Source organism: Balaenoptera borealis (genome assembly GCF_965194805.1).
Source record: "Balaenoptera borealis genome assembly, chromosome: 5".
NCBI classification, from domain to species: Eukaryota; Metazoa; Chordata; class Mammalia; order Artiodactyla; family Balaenopteridae; genus Balaenoptera; species Balaenoptera borealis.
The window spans coordinates 111,533,802-111,554,245 of NC_138862.1; the positions used below are offsets into that span (position 1 = coordinate 111,533,802).

At 39.2% G+C, this 20,444-nt stretch overlaps 1 protein-coding gene across 8 annotated transcripts in view; it reads left to right on the plus strand.

Annotated features, from left to right (window-relative positions):
• PLCH1 (phospholipase C eta 1) overlaps window positions 1-19,026 on the plus strand; it is a 225,755-nt gene extending 206,729 nt beyond the window's left edge. For 6 of the 8 annotated variants that reach the window (XM_082394314.1, XM_082394315.1, XM_082394316.1 and 3 more), the window contains 8 exons: window positions 2,054-2,233; window positions 2,325-2,432; window positions 3,438-3,562; window positions 7,843-7,927; window positions 9,861-10,007; window positions 10,247-10,326; window positions 12,736-13,090; window positions 15,538-19,026. In XM_082394314.1, the coding sequence (XP_082250440.1) occupies window positions 2,054-2,233; window positions 2,325-2,432; window positions 3,438-3,562; window positions 7,843-7,927; window positions 9,861-10,007; window positions 10,247-10,326; window positions 12,736-13,090; window positions 15,538-17,615 (3,158 nt within the window). In that variant the 3' untranslated portion in view covers window positions 17,616-19,026. Of the gene's footprint in view, window positions 1-2,053; window positions 2,234-2,324; window positions 2,433-3,437; window positions 3,563-7,842; window positions 7,928-9,860; window positions 10,008-10,246; window positions 10,327-12,238; window positions 12,299-12,735; window positions 13,091-15,537 lie in introns of all 8 variants that reach the window. The other 2 variants (XM_082394321.1, XM_082394317.1) reach the window with 2 other exon arrangements.
• Window positions 19,027-20,444: the final 1,418 nt, after the last annotated feature.

The window sequence follows — 20,444 nt, forward strand, 5'->3', positions numbered from 1 at the left end:
GATATGTGCTCAGGAGTGGGATTGCAGGATCATATGGTAACTCTATTTTTAGTTTTTTAAGGAACCTCCATACTGTTCTCCATAGTGGCTGCACCAATTTACATTCCCACCAACAGTGTAGGAGGGCTCCCTTTTCTCCACACCCTCTCCAGCATTTATTATTTGTAGACTTTTTGAGATGACTGTTCTGACCAGTGTGAGGTGGTACCTGAACATCACATTCTTATAGTATCTGCCCACAGCTAGAAAATAAACTCAGGAATTATTTTAATGGAGTTAAAGGTATATTTGGTTCATAGAAATATAATTTCTACTACATGCCTTAGGTAATCATAATCCTATTAGCTTAATGGAAAATAATATTGAGGACTATTTAGTTCCTGAACTTTATCTGTTTTTGTCTTTTCTGTGTGTGTGTGTGTGTTAGCCGCAAAATAAGCAATAGATAATGAATGCATGGCTCATCCTAATGCAAAGCAACTCAACTCTATTAATATACTAATTGACATGTACCTAATTAGCAAGGTCATCTTACTGATAATGTGCTGTGCGTAATTTATGTAGAGAGACAGAGAAAATAGTGGTACTAATTTTAGTGCTACTCCATCTGAATGTGGTTTGTCAAAAAGACTATATTTTCTCTTATCATGTTCAAAGTATTCCTCATCAAAATCTACACATATGATCATTTTTAGTATGCTTGAGATATGTAAACTATGCTAAGTTATGTCAATAAGCTATTGATATATTTGATAAGGAAAGAGTCTATATGAGGGAAATCATCAGATTAAACACTGTAATCCTCTAATTTCTTTGCCTCCCACTTGTGTTTATGACTGTTCCACGTTGTAGAGTATAGTTGCTAGTCATTTGGCCAGTGTTTAATAACTAAGGGTGTACAACCCTAAGGACAACAAGGGCCCTGGGAGACTGTGCATGAATAAACATGCAGAGTCTGGACACAGTTCAGGCCCAGTAAGATTATAATTCTTCTCCTTTGTTTCATGGGCCATGTCCCTCAGTCTGGGTTCAGAGCACACATTGGAATGAGAATGAGACTCTGGGCAAGTTTGGATCTTTATCTAGGCTGGTCTATTCCAACAGGACCAGATGACATGGGGTGGTCATTTTGGGGCTGGGGTATGGATGTCTGGTGAAGGGGTGGGATGGGTGGGAGCATTTTAGATGTGGTACAAAAGATAGTACTGGGAGAAAAGGGTAAGATATTAAATAATTGGAGGTTCACTCCATCATGACCCCCTAACTCGTAGCTTCGTTGGTCCTGGATTAACCCTTTCTGATGATGCTCCAAGCAGAAACTTTAATATAGGCTTCCTGTTTTTTAACCTCCCTTTACTTTTCCATTATTTATGAATCTGGCTAGGTGGATGACTGTTCTTGTTTCTGAAACTTTTATTTCTTTATAATGTTCTTTTGAATTCTTTTTCCATTATTATTCCTTTCTCCCAAATAGGTTTTGACTGGTTTCATAATTCTATTCAAAGTAACTTTAAAACCCAATTTTCCTGTTTTGGAATTGGTCTTTTCCCTTTATTTTCTTCAACTCTGAATGCTGTCACTTAATGTGTTTCATATGTATGCTTTTTAGATGAATGCCTTCAATGAATGTCTCCCTTTTATCAGGAATGAGTTACAAAGATAGTTTTATTTATCCATAGGTGTCTTGATCTCTGGCAAAGATATTCTGTTTGAATCATGCGCCTAGAAAATAATTTTCCTGTCTGTCCTCTTCATACTAGTCAGATAGATATGAAGTAGTGAGATGATTGAATTCTTGGGAGAATGTGGGATCCAGAAATAGGCAGTTATCTGAGCAAGATGCACAGCTCTGATCTGAGATGGCAAAAGAGTCCCGAGAGTGGAACTTTATAGACCTTTCTTGCTTAGGAGCTGTGCCTGCTCTGGTTGAATTCACTCTTTTGCTCTGCCTTTTATTATGGGTGTAATCCGACATCATTATAAGATCTTTTATGAGTGGTGTTTTCTTTGCAGCAGTTCTCACGTTTCTGTTTTCTTTGTTAAAAACTTCTAGGAACCACAGGAAATGTGTTATCATTCAGTGAAACAAGAGCACATCAGGTGGTTCAGCAGAAATCTGAGCAGTTCATGATTTATAATCAGAAGCAGCTCACGAGGATTTATCCCTCCGCCTACCGCATCGATTCCAGTAACTTCAACCCTCTGCCCTACTGGAACGCAGGTTGCCAGCTAGGTGTGTATGCCTTGGGGAGGAGCGGTTCTCCGTGTGTCTTGACTCCACGCTGCCGTCTTACCTAATTCTCTTAAACTTTGAACTTGCACAGTGGCATTGAACTACCAGTCTGAAGGGCGAATGATGCAGTTAAATCGAGCCAAATTCAAGACAAATGGCAATTGCGGCTATGTCCTCAAACCCCAGCAGATGTGCAAAGGTGTGTGTTAACTTCATAGTCACGGCTCTGAACGCAGGAGACCTCTATTGAAGGAGCTCTGTGGAAAGTGTGATGCCTCTGTTTTGCAACATGATTTTTAAAAAAGAGATAAATTCGGTATTGAAATGTAAATAAAGAACTCGTCACAACTGTTTAGTATTTGGGTAGCGTGATGTTTAGAATGTTCCTTGTGATGTTATGCACTTAAAAAGGGACATGGATAATAGCAGTGGATTGTCACCTGAAATCCAGTGGTCCAGCATGATATTCACTGAATGCTTTCAGAAACTCTCTAAGGGAGTATGAGTCTGAGACCTGCTGGCAAGATTGTAATAACACCTGAAACAATTTTATCAAGCCCTTTTTAGTCAGTTTATTCCAATTACAAAACAGTGCTAACACCAACAACAAAAAAAGGTAATGCAATGTTAGATCAAAAACACTTCCTTTTGGTTCTGCTCATTAAAATTCTTTTTAAAATTTCCAAGTTGGATTTTTAACAGTTCAGGTAAAAAACTGTTGACAGATGTGTCTTCAGAATTTTGTGCTTTGCGTGTTTTCTTGCTATGCTGTTTACTTAATTTCAGGTCTTCTTTCTGTTTATTATATTCACTCTATACCTGCAATAGTTTAGGATGGAAAATTATGTGAGTCTGACAACTGCTCCCCTTCTCTATACTATGGACATTCAAATAAAATGTTCCTCTTACCCCCTGCCTTGGTTGATAATTGCATCACAGACACTTGTTTTAAATGGGTCCAATCTTCTGGCCTTTGGGAGCATAGATTCTAACAAAAAACACAGCTATGGAAATGCCAGCTGGCATTGCCTTCAGGCAAAAGCCACGCTGATAGTTACGTGATAATTTGTTTGCTTTAAGAAACACTATAGTAATCCAGCATCTATTGTTTCTTTGTTCTGCAAGCTTAAGGTATGTGGGTGTGTGTGTGTATTTTTCCATGCCACCAAACCTAGATTTTTAACCTCTGCTTTACTTGGCTTAGGTACTTTCAACCCTTTCTCTGGTGATCCACTTCCTGCCAACCCTAAGAAGCAGTTCATCCTGAAAGTGATTAGCGGGCAGCAACTCCCCAAACCTCCAGATTCCATGTTTGGAGACCGAGGCGAGGTAAGCTGTATACGACCAAGTGGTTAATTATGTGATTTATTTTATTGTGTTTACATTTCATCTGAAATGTCTTAAGGGTTCTGTGTGTGTGTGTGTTTGTAAATGAGCACTGACCTCAGCTCATCAGATATTGACTGACTTATTGGCAAAGCACACACAGTTCTTTCTGGCGTGCAGTGCATCATCTATTTCGGAGGCATGAGTGCAATGCAATTCAGTTCACGATTCAAGACTGACACTGGTAATGCTGAACTGAGATGCAAGGAGCAATTTCGTTATTAATAGACACGTTGCCTAGGAGAACATCCTAACCTTCCGTCCGCCTTCCTCATCCACTGTGACCCTCACCTCTGCTGCACATCGGCCACCTGCTCCCTGGCCACAGGCTGGCTCTTGCCTTGCTGCACTTCTGTTGCGTGATTGTAAAATGTCTCCCTCTGTGACCACAGCCTCCACTCTTTCCAGAGCTTTCATTCCGTTATCCCCACTCCACCTGCTCTTGGCCTCCTTGGCCTCCATTTTCTCCCTACCTGTCAGCCCCTCCTCTGTTCATGTCCATCCTCTCAGGAGTGGTCCATCACTTCAGGCTCTTTGCCACTCCCACCTGTTAAACTATCCTTTCTGGATCTTGAATGTCGATGGTGAAACCAAGCAGCTCTGCAGTGGTCCCACCATCAACTCTGTCTCAGATCTCCACCGACCCACACGTAGTGCTGCACTGCCATCCCAACTCCCCCCTGATCAGTCCTCTATCCTGTTCTCCACGGTGGCTATTTTCAACCTCGTCTCTCCTCAAACATTCGTTCTCATCGCTTTCTCCAGCAGATGGCCCCATGTCCTCCCTCTCAGAAAGTAGGAGCTTCAGGTGGGACCATGTCTTCCATCTGCACTGCCTTCAGCCTAATCCAGGCCACCATCATCTCTTGGCAGTTCTGCTGCAGTAGCCTCCCAGCTCACTGGCCTCCCTGCTTCCAATTCTGTTCTCTCAGCAGCAAGAATAATTATTTTGGTAGTATCAGAAAGTTTATCCTTACTTCCTCTTCTTTCCATTTTTCTTTATTGTCTGCAAAAAGGAAGACTCACTTCCTATATTTTCCCCCAAACTTTTTATTTTGAAAGATTTCAAACCTCAGGAAAGTTGCAAGAATAATAAAATGAACACCATATCTCCAGCACCTAGATTCACCAGTTAACTCATTAAATTTTATTACTTTTGCCTTATCTTCCTTTCATGTGTAAACGTGTGCATAAATATACATATACACATACATATATACTTATCCACATGAAAGGGAGAAATAAAGCAAATATAACAAAATTTAATTATATATATGCGTGTATATATATGCATTTTCTTTTCTTTGGAGAATCATTTGAGCGTAAGTTAACATCACGACCCCAATCCCTAAATACTTCAACATTTGTCTCTTAAGAACAAGAAGGTTATCCTGTATAACCGCAATACAGTTGTTATACCCATGACATTTAATATCGGTACAATAATATATTTTTTTCTATTTTATTTTATTTTTTTAGACCATCAGAACTTTATTCATTTTTTAAAATTTTATTTTAAAGCAATTTTTATTTTTACAGGTTACTGTCCATTTACAGTTATTACAAAATATTGGCTGTATTTCCCACGTTGTACAATACATCCTGGAGCCTATCTTATACCCAATAGTTTGTTGGTACACTAATGTTATCTAATATAAAACCTATATTCAATTTTCCCCCATTGTCCCCAAATTGTTCTTACATTTTCTTTTTTTCTTTTTAGATTCAGAATCCAGTTAAGAATCACACATTGCTTTTAGTTGTCATTTCTCTTTGGTCTTTTAAAATATAAAACAGTTCTCCAGCTTTTGTTTTCATTATATTGATATTTTTAAAAATGTCCAAGCCAGTTGTGTCCAGAGTGTCCTTCAGTTTGGATTACCTGATTGTTTGTTCATGATTAGAATCAGACTAAACATATTTGGCAGGAATACTACATGGGCAATGTGTATCCTTCTCAGTGTATCATATCAGGGGCCACATTCTGTCAGTTTATCCCAGGATTGATAATGTTACTTGGATAAGGAGGTTTCTTCCAGGTGTTTTTCACTGCATTGGTATTTCTTTATCTTTGTAATACATAGTCTGTGGGGTTAGAGTAATCATTTAAATGTATGAGGATTATCTTTCTTTTATAATTAAAATAAAATCCAACCTCCTTATTGTGGTTTATGAGGTTCTCTGTCAGGAGATTTTAACTCTTTTTTGAGCCATAGAACCCATTGGTATCTGTTGAGGCCTTTGGACCCCTTCTCAGAATAATGTTTTTAAATGCGTAAAATAAAATAGATAAAGGTACACAGGACAAACTATATTGATATTCACTTATCAGTATATTAAAAACAAACTGTGACATACAAATATGTGTGCAATAAATAGCAGGATCTAGAGGGGGATTGAATAACTATTAGAATTTTGAAGTCGTGATAAGTATGGGTGATACACGGAGATTTCTGCAACAACTATAATGTGACTTGAAAAAATCTGTGATTTCTGCCAGGCGCAAAATTACAGTACTAATACTCTACTATTTGTGCTTTAGTCATAGGCTAATGAAAATACAGTTTCTCCCCCCTCTAGTCCCCCTGAATTCTCAGCCTGTGATCTCTCACCTTGTTCATATCTCTGAGAATGAAATAATACTTTTTCTTGCTCCTAATCAGAAAATTGATTGTCATCTTTAATTTTCACCTTTTCTTTGCTCTCCACATCTACTCAATTAGCATCTCTTGGACATTCTACCTCCCAAATCTCTCCCTAATCTTGCTACCACTAGCCAGTTCCATTCTCCCGGCATGTCACCAGCATGATGAAGCGGACACTGTTATCTTAGGTTTACAGATGAGGAAACTGAAGCACAGACAGTTACACGACTTGCCAAAGTCCAGCACAGGAACCAAGTGTCGAAGCAGGAAGTTGTTCTTCAAGCCTGTGGCTTCTTAAATTCCTTAATTTAGACTTAAATTAAGCCTCTTAAATTCCTTAAAATTAAGGAATTTAATTTTATTTTCCTTAGTCATATGTATTAGCTGCCCCCAAATCCAAGACTCCCAATGGTACAGTTTTACCACAGTGTTCTATTCTAAGGAAAAACTTCTAGCATCAAAGAATTAGTGGAAAACGAGTAAACTTTAGCTGTGATTTATTTAGTAAACAAAAAGTGTGTCTATCCACCTAAATGTCTCAAAATGTTTTTCTATCATACCTCTAGCTCATATTCCTTGAAGCTCCCTCCATAACTGTATTCTCCTTACTCTCCAAGCTCCTAAAAATATGTTTTCCCAGACTTCATAATTCCCTCCTTTCTGGGTTCCTTAGGATTTTATTCCTTCATTGCTACTTATCCAGTACTGGCACTACAAAGGAGAGCTTACAGATGACAAACAAAGCAGGATCCCTCTCCCAGAGGGCCGGGGGTATGGGGGAGGTAAAGGTGAGGAGGAGGGGCACTAAACACTCATATTTTTCTTTTGATTACCTTTTCATCTTTTTATTTTTAAATACTTTTAAATTTACGTCATAGGACACAATTGATTTAACTACATTAAAGTGCACCAATCAAATGTGGATAACTTGATTAATTATTATGTAAGCAGATCAAGGTAGAACATATCTAGAACCCCCAGAAGGCTTCCATCCACCCTCCCAGTCAATATCTACTCCCAGTCCTCCCCTCCCCCCATCAAATACCAGTCCCTGTCAAAACAGATTCATTTAGTCTGTGCTCAAACTTTATGTAAATGGACTCTGACGGTATACACTCTTTCGTGTCTGGCTCGTTCTACATTATGGCTATGTAGCACAACTTTGTTATTTTTTCATTGCTGTGTAGTATTCATTAAATGGATATTCCACAGTTTATCCATCTTACTCATAATGGACACTTAGGTTGTTTCCAATGTGTGACTATTACGAATTCACCTGCTCTGAGCATTTCTGCCTAGATAGAAGCTCTCATTTCTGTTGGGTATATACCTTCAACTGGAGTTGAAGGTTCATCGGGTTAAGTTTTTGTAGCATTAGTAGATATTGGCAAATAACAATGTAATCTTTTTTTAATTCCTGCTTCATAGTTGACTCTGTTGAATCTGGTACAATTTCTCTTTCTTAGTAAGCACCTAAATAAATGGGTTGCTGTTGATATGTGATATTTTGGCCAATATTCTTAAATTAACATGTGTAGAAATTTATCAGTTGTTGTAATACTTTCTTTATTTATATAGATCATTGATCCTTTTGTAGAAGTTGAAATTATCGGATTGCCAGTAGATTGTTGTAAAGATCAAACTCGTGTGGTAGATGACAATGGTAAGATTATAATCTCTGTTCACTTTTAATAAGGATGCTCTAGAAATAGAGTTTGCACTAAAAAAGAGAATTTTTCTACATGGAAGAGAAACAAATTTCTAAAATCTGTAACTGCCATCTGAGTTTTGTTAAGATTTTTCAACACATAAAACTAAGTAAATATGGGATTGATGCATGGTATATCTTGATGGATGTTGTAATCTAGGCTGTCAAGACTTCTGCTTTTGAAGCAAATGGTTTTTTCTAGTGAAATGAATGATATTTTAAAGATCTGGGTTAAAACTTCATGTAGGAAAATGACTCGTTATATTTTCATATTGTTTTCATGCCATGAGTTGCCTCAAAGTTCTCATTTGTGAAGCCCACGTCCTAATGATTTCTCATTTTTTTCTGGAGCATGTACAACTGTAAAGGCAAGTGCAGCATGCCCTGGCAAGTTTACTTCTTGAATATGTACTTGTGGTGCACGGGCAGCCTTCTTCTTCTGTTTTGGCCTCCTGTAAAGAAAACTTCCTTTACTCAAGCCTCATGTCTTTTTCACAGTAATCTTCTAAGGTTGTATTCATTCATACATATGACAAACATTATTGCATGCCTGTTCTTCTCAATCTCTAGTCCTTAATACTGTAAAAAATCTAAACCCCAATCCTCAAAACGTTTGGGAAATTAGAGGTTCCTAGAGAGACCTTAAGAGGAGTTTAAGGAAAGGAATTTGAGGGTTCAAGAGTAGCACAAACCTGTTACTTAGGAAATAACATGCTTAAAATAAGCAAACTTCCCATACTGCATTTTCCTACCAATGCTCAATGTATTTTTTTTGGTCTCAGAAATAATTGAGATGTCATCAGTAAGTCAACAAAAAGTATCTCTTCTCTTGTTCAGGAGGGACATCTCAATGATTTTCAGTCCATAATTATTTCATTAGCTAAGGCATTAGGGTTAAGTGGCTGATGCCTCCTGAACGCATACATTTAATAACATGAATTTTCATTTTTAGAAAAGAAGAACAAACTTATAGAGTACTTGAATTTTTATCAGTTTAATTATTTTATCTGAGAGAATTTTACCAAGAAATAAACGTGGTTTTGCCTTTTAGAATTTGAGTTGAATTATATGCCTTTCCTATTTATTTTCAGTAGCTATGCAGCTCTGTCATCTTTCATGTATTAAGGTCTTGCTTCATGAGAAGCCACTGGAAATCACCAGTGCCTCGTCTCCTTTGGCTCTGTCACTAGTTGTATGATGTTAGGCATGTTATTTTCTCTGAACATCAGTTTTTCTCGACTATAAAACGAGCATTATATTTCCTATGTTAAAAAGTGAGCATGGGTTACTTGTGTAATTTTTAAGAGTTATATATTTTTGAAAGTCAGTAATATATATTTTTTCTTAATTAGAAAAAAACCTCTGCCCTGCCACCCTTAGAGGATTACCATAAGAATTAAATGGGATGGTATATGTACCATAGCATTGAAACCTTACAAAATGCTTGCTGGTGATGCTTACAGCAGCAGAATCTTTGGTGGGTGAGAAGCATCATTCTACTGGGGTGGGATGGGGGTGGGGGAGAGGAATCATTCTTTATTGCTTTTGCTAAAACATTATTCTTAGATCGCTACTATAGATACTTTCTGAGCTTATCGAAACATTCTGGATATTGTCTAAAAGAGCTTTCTCTACAATGCAATTTGGCATCAAAGATTATTAGAATTGATGTAATGATTTACAGGCAATTTCTTACCAATTATTTTCTAGCAATGGGGTAAACTCCAAGGCTTTATTTCAGTAAGGCATCCCAGGGTGGCTCAGTCATCTTCACGAGTTTAATAACCATTGCAAGCAATTTTCACTGTCTGCTTTGCAGATGTTGCTGCTAAATCATTTTTAGCCAACCCCTTTGCTTTTCTAATTTGTCTTTTCCTATTTCTCTGAGGATTTAACCCTGTGTGGGAAGAAACCCTCACATTTACAGTACACATGCCAGAAATAGCTTTGGTTCGGTTCCTTGTGTGGGATCACGATCCGATTGGACGAGATTTTGTTGGGCAAAGAACTGTGACCTTTAGCAGCTTAGTGCCTGGTAAGTCTGGCTGGCCTTTTCTCTCTAGACTGACCATTCCTTTTCTTTGGAAGATTTAATATATGATATGTGATATACATGATACATGGCATATATGATATATAAAATATGTGTTATATGATAATGTGAGTGTTAACATAAAGAACTATAGTAAAGTCAGGTATTTAATTCTGTTGCACCCATGGGAAAGCCAAATGCAAGTTCAACTAAAAGGAAACTACTTTCTCTACTTTTATCAGGCTACCGGCATGTCTATTTGGAAGGACTGACAGAAGCATCCATATTTGTCCACATAACAATCAATGAAATCTATGGAAAGGTAAGAAAGATCACGGGGCTTAAAGCCACATGCAACAATAATATGGTCCTTAATAAAGTTTTCTAATTCATTGCATAAAAGGGAATGTGTATCTTGACAAGCTGTTTTTTTAACAGAAAACTCTAGTGAAGCCCAGCCCACACTGTTCTCAGTGTGCTCTCCTGCCCACAGGTCTCCATCCATGTGTGCTCCTTCCTCTTTTTAGGGGTGTGTACTCATTCCCTCCACCTAGGGGCCCTCTCTGGGCTTAAAAGAATTGAGAAAACTATTACTCTCTAGGGCAATCATTTGTTTGACTAAAACAGTAAAGATAGACTTACATATTTGAATTTTATTATAATCCTTAAAAAGACCCAGCTGGCTGCAGTGGGAAATGTAGTCTCAGATGTTTGAATTACCTGTACTAACCGGGCTATGAGCCCAGCCAGTTCTAGGCAGGATGCATTCATTTAGTGCCATTGTATTCAACTGGAAACCTAACAATCACGAATGAATTAAAAGCCACCCACAGGACTTAAAAGGAAGAGACCATAAAAGTGCATTCTAGCTCTTTGCTGATGCCAATTTCTTCATTGCAGAGCTCACTTGAGATTTACAAATCAATAGGCTGTCCTCTGGTAATGCCGAGTAATTGGGGACTTGGCCACTGGAATCAATTTTCAGGACTAGATGTGATTTGGAGGGACTGTAGCATTGACCAGGGCCCAGGAATGTCCAGTGCTCTTTATCAGAAGGTCTGCTTTGCCTGGAGCTCCTCCTCCAGAGGTATATACATTCTCTGTGCTTCCGCTTCCTTATTTGTACATGTGGGGTAAAAGTAGTACCTACTTCATAAACAAATACTTTATTTTTAAAAAGCTGCCTGGCACATAGTAAATGCTCAAAAATGTTGGCTAATATTAATATTATTAAAGACTACAATCCAACTGGCAGGTAGTAGACCAATTTGGCCTGAAATAGGAGGTATGTGTTTATTCTCACATCCATCAGTTGGGAGGGGTGAGGTGCTAAGGATCCTAATTTCTAAGAGTGATAAAGTTTTATGACTTTCTGTGTTTAGTCCTGGGTTTCTATTTGTGCTACTTGTTGGGCTCTCTCCTCTGGCCTAAACATACACAGATGTAAATGATCGAAAAATGATTCTTGAATTTCTAGGAATCCCAGGTGAACAAAGCAGCATCTCTAGCACTTAACATGCTTGAGGGAAATAATAAAAATCAGTTTGTTAAAAACTTGAGCCAAGGGGCTTCCCTGGTGGCGCAGTGGTTGAGAATCTGCCTGCCAATGCAGGGGACACGGGTTTGAGCCCTGGTCTGGGAAGATCCCACAGGCTGTGGAGCAATTAGGCCCGTGAGCCACAATTACTGAGCCTGCGCATCTGGAGCCTGTGCTCCGCAACAAGAGAGGCCGCAATAATGAGAGGCCCGTGCACCGTGAGGAAGAGTGGCCCCCACTTGCCACAACTAGAGAAAGCCCTCGCACAGAAACGAAGACCCAACACAGCCATAAATAAATAAATAAATAAATAAATAAATAAATAAATAAATAAATAAATAAATAAATAAATAAATAAATAAATAAATAAATAAATAAATAAATAAATAAATAAATAAATAAATAAATAAATAAAAAAAATTGAGCCAAGAAGGTGTTCTGTAGGACTTGTGTTCTCTCTCCTAAATAAATGTCCATGTGTAAGTCATTTATTACTTTCAAGGTGTGTTTGGGTTGATATACATAAACCACAACATGATGGTGGTGAATTGAGCAATGAATGAACTTGCGACTAAATATCCAAAGTGGGAGAAAGGGTTTATAGAACATGTGTGTTCTGTCTCCTTCTGTTTTTACTTGTGCAGCCTTCTTGAATGAGCCCAAATTGTGTTCTGTTGTGCTTTTTTCCCCCTTGCAGTGGAGCCCTTTAATACTCAACCCCAGTTACACTATATTGCACTTTCTAGGAGCTACAAAGGTAGTTTCTCAGCATGGTGCTTGGTTGTTGCTGGCGCGTTCCTCTTTCAGTGGTCATGGCGGCATGCTCTCTCACATTGCTCCATCTTCCTGCTTACCACTTTAAAACATGCATCTGTTGCTTTAAGGTGGCTCAAGTTCATTATAGTCTTTTCACTGTGGAAACTCTTCCTACCACCTTGTCACCTTTGGGCAGGAAACTTGTGGGAAAGCTTGGTTGTGAAGATGGGAGGCTGCCTTCCTCCCAAAGTCAGGTTGATAAGATGTGCATGACGTTGTGCAAACGTGCTGTGAGCTGCTGTTTTCTTGGTTTGAATATTCTTCAGTGGCTGTGAGATTTCGTTTTGTATCCATTTTTCATGGAGCTGTCATTGAAAAGGCAAGCAGTTGACACAGTGGTATTTGCTTAACTTGTGCTTGGTCCTTTTGTGTCTTCAGAACAGACAGCTCCAAGGTCTGAAGGGGCTGTTCAATAAGAATCCCAGGCACAGCTCTTCGGAAAACAGTTCCCATTATGTTCGGAAGCGATCGATTGGAGATAGGATTCTGCGACGCACAGCCAGTGCTCCAGCCAAAGGCAGAAAAAAGAGCAAAATGGGCTTCCAAGAGATGGTAGAGATAAAGGATTCTGTGTCTGAGGCTGCAAGAGATCAAGATGGGGTCCTGAGAAGGACCACACGCAGTTTGCAAGCACGCCCTGTCTCTATGCCTGTTGACAGAAGTCTTCTGGGGGCTCTGTCGCTGCCTATATCCGAAACTGCAAGAGACACAGAAGGAAAAGAAAACTCTCTGGGTAAGATGCTTTACGTTTCTCTAAGAATACACCCCTTTAAGGCCCATTTTGGTCCCTAATTAACATTATGACATGGCTGACATTTTGTAGTCAAAGTAAAATATACTGAAAAATAAATCATTACAGTACATTACAGTGTTACCTTTTAGACCATATTTTAAACTTTGGGGAGTGGGTGGTAGAAGAGCTATCTCCTAGTCACCTAAAGCCTCGAAATAACATTGGCATCTGAAATTGACAGTGAGGGATCAGATGTGATGGCATGGAGCCTACGGGTCTATGAGGTACCACAGAGGGAGGTGAAACCTGCAAAATGTGAGCAGAGATCATGGTTTTCTAAGTGGGTACACTATTTACTGATTTTCTGAGGAGGAATAAAATTAAATTGACTTTTCTGAGGTTGAGTTTAGTTATATTTCTTTCCCACCACATAACATGTTTCTACAATTGGAAATGTTTATGGAGAAAGAGGAAAAGCCAGATTTTAAAAGTAATCCACCTTCTTCACTTGAGAAATCTTTGTTTCCTCAAGAGGTAGCTTATTAGCTGTTTTCCTGTGGCCTCGTTTCCCTGACCGCTGGATGTTGGCAGGGAAGGAAGCACGTCTGCAGCTCCTGTCCATTCACAGATTCCTCAGGCATAGGAACCAGGCATTACCCATCTTTTCCCTTAATTTGAGCATAATGCTTCACTCATATCAAGAACGTGATAAAGAGTGATATCTGCTTTACAGTGTACCAAAGAGCTCTTGCCTTGTGTCGGTGACTCTTCCCCCACCCTATTTTAGATAATTTAAGCACCAAAACTGTGTCCATGTGAGGTCTCTGCAACAAATAAGTTTTAATTAAATCAAAATCACTTCAGACAGTAGAATGTGATACCTGTTTCTTTTAGCAAAATTCTTTCATCATGCAATCTAATTTCAATGATCTATTTTCTCACAAACACCACTTTGCTTGTATTGATTTTTATTGTAAGATATTGTAGGGAGACAAACCAATTTTTGAATGGTTTATTTGAAGGAGAAAAAGGCAGTTAACAAGTTTGAAATTTTGCTAAGAGCAGTATCAGAGAAGAGATGAAATATATGCTTTAAAATTTATTTCAAAACTCCATTTGGGGGGAAAGTAAACTATATATAAATATAAATAACTCCATTTTGGGGGGAAAATAAAGCAAAAGAAATTAGTAATAATTAATCCTGTAATGCCACAATTAAGATGTTACTACCATTAAGGTGAGTTAGAAAGCAATAGTTATGTTTCTTTACTCCCTTTAAAAAATAGGAAAGTTATATGTTATTCATATATATATAGCATAATATATTTAACAATAAAGTATAAAACTTATAAATATGGAGCAGTACATAACCATGCAATGATTCAAGTTATCATGTAGAAGAAAAATTAAGTGGAAAAAATTCAGAATAAAAAATTGTATACATAATTCTGTCCCTCTACAAAAGCTTACAGTGGCTATCTGAGTGGTAACATCATATAATCTTTATATTTTTCCTTATCATTTTTGGGTTTATCAAATTTTTATGATGAATTTTTTTAGTTAGGAAAATATTTAATAAAAAGTTAAACATATTTTCTTGATTTTCATAACTGAAAGCATAAAATCCATTAAAATAATGTGATTAAGAATCCTTGAACACCTAATATCAATATTGTCTTAGCACTATACTAAACAGGATGGGGTACCCCAAGTTACTTTGAATTGTGTATTTTTATAGTTTTCCTTACTGTGCCTGATATCTTACTACCTCTTTTAGGGGAGAATGCAATATGAAATTTATGTATTAAAACCAAAAAAATAGGATCAACGGAAAATTAGATATTAGCAATGGTATAGAATTGGTGACCAAGTCTTTATTTTTACATTTTAAAGTCAACAGATACTGATATTTTAATGCATCTATTGCACCCTCCAATTTGTTTTAGAAATTAATTGGTTAAAATCAGTATTTTGCCAAAATGTTTTTCAAAATGATTTGTGTGGGTTTTTTTTTTTCTCTAACACATGTATAACTTTGAAAGCTTACAGTATCTTGCTTACAGGTACCACGATACTTTGTTTAACAGAGCTGTCTTGTTCTGTTTTTATTGCCATGCTTCTGTGTAGTACAAATCTGAATAGGAAACAACTTAAGGTAATCTTCACTGTAAAAGTATGGTAACTCATTGACATTTTTTTTTTACAATGAATATTACATCCTTAGCTGATGTAATAGCTATTCAAAGGGAAGTTTCAGTGAAATTACTATATTTTACCATTTATCCATCACACAGACACTTTGTTGCAAATCTATGCAATCCATAATTATATTGTCACGATGTAACAGATTTACATTTTCCATTTGTCTGTCTGAAGACAAACATGAGTGTTTGCAGGTCCTACATAAAGTGATACGTGTCACTTAAAATATTGTTTGTTTCATTCAGCAGAAGATAAGGATGGCAGAAGAGATGGGAAGGCAAGTATAAAAGACCAACATTTTCCAAATTTCAGCAAAAGGTTATCCGCTTCCTCCAGCGCTCTCCTCCACAAAGACATCAGCCACAGGGACTCTGCTGTTTCTACCGCCAACTTGTCAATCACAGAAGAGTTGGTACCAGGTCCAAAGGGTGGGAGAACCAAATCAAATGTGTTAAGTGATCGCCAGGAACACCAGTGCACCAACAAATCCCTCTCCCCAAGGCAGCATTTGGCTCGTGACCCTGCAGTTATCCTAACACAAGATCTGTGTGGTGTGAAAACCAAGGAAAACGGGAATGCTGGGGGCTTCGTGGTAGGGAAAAGCGCATTGTCAGGAAGCATCCTTTCTCAAAGCAATCTGGAGATTAAGAAGCTGGAAGGTAATTGGGATAAGGGCAGAGCTGCAACATCGTTTTCTTTGTCAGATGTCTCTACTCTCTGTTCTGACACACCTGACTTACATTCCACTGCAATTCTCCAGGAGAGTGAAATTTCCCATCTTATTGATAATGTCACTTTGACAAATGAGAATGAGCCTGGCAGTTCCATCTCAGCACTGATTGGCCAGTTTGATGAGACCAGAGACCAGGTTAACCCCACGGTTGTGTCGCATCTTCAGAGCCCCAGTGTGGTAGCGGGCCATCCTCCCTTGCCTACCATGGACCTAAAAATGCCCTTCAAGCATGGCTTTTCCAGTGGAAAACCCAAGTCATCCTTCCTGTGCTCATCTCCTGAGCAGATTGCATTCTTGGGGCACGAGAACTCTGAATGCTCAACACATGCAGCTGTTTGTGAAACTATCTGCACTCCTGTCTCTAAAACTAAAGCAGATGATGACCTTTCTGGGAAGACCAAGACAGGGGCCATGGAAAACAATCTGCCTCTGTCCTCTAATAATCCTCCCTGCTGGTTACCAAAAAGTCCAACCCACAAAAAAGACTGGGAAATACTGAAGAACCACAGCCCTGCCACTTCCACTGACTTGACACTGGAAGATGTAATAGTGGATCCCACTCTCTGTTTAAATTCTGGGGAGAGCAGTCTCGTGGAAATGGATGGAGACTCACAAAGTCTGCCTTTAACAACCTATGGATATAGGAGAGAGGGCACAAGTCACCTTGCTTCTCCTTTAAAACTGAAATACAGTCAGGATGTGGTGGAACATTTTCAAAGAGGCTTGAGAAATGGCTACTGTAAAGAGACTCTCCACTCTTCTGTCTCTGAAATATTCAACAGTATTCAAGATGTCAAAAATCAAAATATTTCTCATCTAGCCTATCAGGGTGCTGGTTTTATGCATAACCATTTCTCAAATTCAGATGCAAAAAAGAACCAGACCCCTGGGCCCCTGTCTAGCGTTCAAGACATGCATGACCCTGCCCCCGAGCGGTCCACACACCCTCCTCTGCCTGCTCTGAAGCTGCCCAGTCCTTGCAAATCCAAAAGTCTGGGGGACTTAACATCAGAGGACATCGCCTGTAATTTTGAAAGCAAGTACCAGTGTATTAGTAAGAGCTTTGTTACAACTGGCATCAGAGACAAGAAGGGCGTAACTGTGAAAACAAAGTCGTTAGAGCCTATAGATGCCCTGACCGAACAGCTGCGGAAGCTTGTGTCCTTTGACCAGGAAGACGGCTGCCAAGTGCTGTATTCCAAGCAAGATGTCAATCAATTCCCCAGGGCACTGGTCAGAAAGTTGTCATCCAGAAGTCAGAGCAGAGTGCGCAATATTGCCAGTCGCGCCAAGGAAAAGCAGGAAGCCAACAAGCAGAAAAGTGTGAGCGCTGTGGGAGGAGTGGTTCTTCGAAGCAAACCCTGCGCGCCGGCGCCCGCGGGGAACCGGCACTCCACCGGCTCGTACATCGCGGGTTACTTGCGGAGCGCCAAGGGCGGCTGCGGCGTGGAGGGCCGCGGCATCCCCGAGGGCGCGTGCGCAGCCCTGCGCTCCGGCCATGCCGACCAGTTCTGTTCACATCATTCCGTTTTGCAGACCGAGCCGAGCAGTGATGATAAACCAGAAATTTATTTTCTTTTGAGACTGTGAATTACATAAAGCTGCATTTATTTTTACTTTTATTTTTTTTTTTTACATTTTAAATAAGCTGCATTTTCACTGTTTACGAGATATTCTGTAGAATGTCCGAGTTTTCAGTAAATATGTTCTTTGGCTTTGAGATGATTTTAAAATGTATTTTTAAACTTGTATTACCGTCTCCCTTTGACTCCGTGTGTTCTTCTTGTTCATGCGTTTGTATGTAGCTTCGGGTGACACTTCCCGTGTACCTTTCGGATCTTTCTCCCCTGAGCTGTAAACTCTATCGGTATGATGTATGTGCATGCCCTAGATGTGAAACTTCTCAGCAGCTTGGTTTCTACCGTCCGTATGTTTCACCAAGATGCTCTTTGCTCTGTGTCCTCAGATCACAGTCACAAATGTAGTCATTTTTACTCTCTGTTAAGAGATTTTACAAAGGACAAAGGGATGAATTCTTTATTTTAAAGCCATTATCATTTTTCCTAGTTTTTGTTCTTTATTGAGAAGCCCAGCTGCATTTTTGTAACTCAGTTAAAAGAAGATTCAAATAGTTAACTTACCTTTTAAGATTTCTCTGCCCCACCCAGAAGGAGAGTTCAAAGGAGATTGGTAGCTGCTCCCTCCACACCCTCTCATTTTTGAGTAGGCTGTGAGGGTAGGAGGAATAAAGCAAACTTCTGTATATAAGGACAAAATTGTTTGTTTCACATAAATTTTGTTACATATTTTTGCTAATGGCTTTGTATGTAACAAGAACACAGTTGCCAAGCTATTTGTTGTACTTTTGAATTTTCTGATTAAATTATAGACTGCAAATAATGGCTTTCAGAATGAGGGACTTCCAGCAGATGCTAACAATAACAGTATAGCACAAATTGAAAACTTCCCAAAGCTTTCCAGAAAAAAAAATATTTTCTCATGATAAAACCCAAGTGAATAGATAATTAGAAGAAAGCTTTTCCCTTCAGGGAGCCAAGTAACTATATTTTAGTACCAACATACATTATTTTCACTGTGAATCCATTTTTTATTGCATGTTCGGATGTCCCTCTTTGCTTTTTTGTAACATTAACTGCAACGATGTTCTTCTTGGAGCTCATGAAAATAAAATTAAAGGAGATTTTTAAACACTTCGTGAATTTTTTTTTTTTTTTTTTTTGCAATTGAAGCTCATGTGATGACTGTTGAGTAGGGAACCCGAAGCACTCAGAAATATTTGCCTTTTCATCTCTTTGCAACAGAAGAGATCACTTCTACAGGGATAGTTTTAAGCAGCATTTCATGTCTTTGAGTGTTTTCACTGTGCTTTAAAGACCATATTTGTAAGGCGACTTGAGAAGAAATTCAATGTAATGAGTTTATTTGCATTTGGTGATGATGTTGCCAGTTTAAAAATCCTTCCCAAATCCTGCGTGTGACAGGGGGGTTGGGGGGGGTGGAGGGTATGCAGGCAATGCAGGCAAGAGGCTGTATTTGGCCAGTTAGGCCACCTGAATCTCTGTTGTGTGTGGGGAGAGTGGGGAGGAAAGCAGTTAGACTCTGCTTTCTCTCAGTTCCCAACCCTGAACTTCTCCCCAGTGCTGAGGGTCTTCCTCTCTCTGGACAAGCACTGGGATGCTGGTTGGGGTAGGGATGTAATGGTGAAAGGAGAGGGACCCATTTTCCATCCCTTAGTGAACCTGAGATATTTCATCATCTTGGGGGGTTCTGAACCCACAAAGTTCCATCCTTAGACCTTGGTTTGTTTTTAAAGTATCTTTGTCTTAAAGAGATTAACATGGTATAAAGTTGTTGAAATTCATCTGCAAAAAGGTATAGAATTTATCTGCCTTTTTTAATTTGATGGAATATGTATTCTTTTTTTAATGGATATAGAGGCATTCTGATTATTTATTTATTTGGTTGCACCAGGTCTTAGTTGCAGCTCACGGGCTCCTTAGTTGCGGCTTGCCCACTCCTTAGTTGCAGCACATGGGCTCCTTAGTTGCAGCATGCGGGCTCCAGTTGCGGCATGTGAACTCTTAGTTGTGGCATGCATGTGGGATCTAGTTCCCTGACCAGGGATCAAACCCAGGCCCCCTGCATTGGGAGCGCGGAGTCTTAACCACTGCGCCACCAGGGAAGTCCCAGAAATCTGTATTCTTAAAAAAATCCAGGAGTTTACATACGGTTGTCAACTCTATCTCAAGGTGATTTAGTAGTAACATAAATGGTTGGTGCCAAGTGATGGGTTATGAGACCAATCGCCCAGGTACCCTGTGTGTGTGTCTGTCGCCCATACATGAAGTATTCTTCTACTGATAGACTTAGGAAGAGAAGGGAAAGTGAATTCATGATTACTATTTGGGGGTTGCCTAACAAGGAAGAGGAAGCAATAAAGCTTAAATTTTACTGCAAGCTTTCAGTGCTCGGGTTAGACTCCTGGCCAGGGTTTCATTTGTTTGGAGGATGGATCAGGGACTCACTCAGTCACAAGGAAATCACACAGCCAGTGAGATCTCAAGCAAGATATTAACAGGCTTTCTAATTTTTTTCTTTTGAGAGCTAGAGAGTCCAGGAAGCCCCCATTCTCTGCCACGTCTGACTAGAGCAAGCCCTGTGAGGTTTCAAAGTTCTCTCATTTGACCCCTTTCTTAGAGGCTGGATGGAATATTCCAAGCCTGGGCAGCGACAGGTGCCTGGGAGCGTTGCCTGCAGCAGTGGCAGTATCCACGAGGACAGAGTAAAGCTTCTTTTTTTTTAGTGAATCAGCTATGCGTGTACATATATCCCCATATCCCCTCCCTCTTGTAAAGCTTCTTAACATAAATCTGATCAAGCCATCTTTCTCACTTAAAA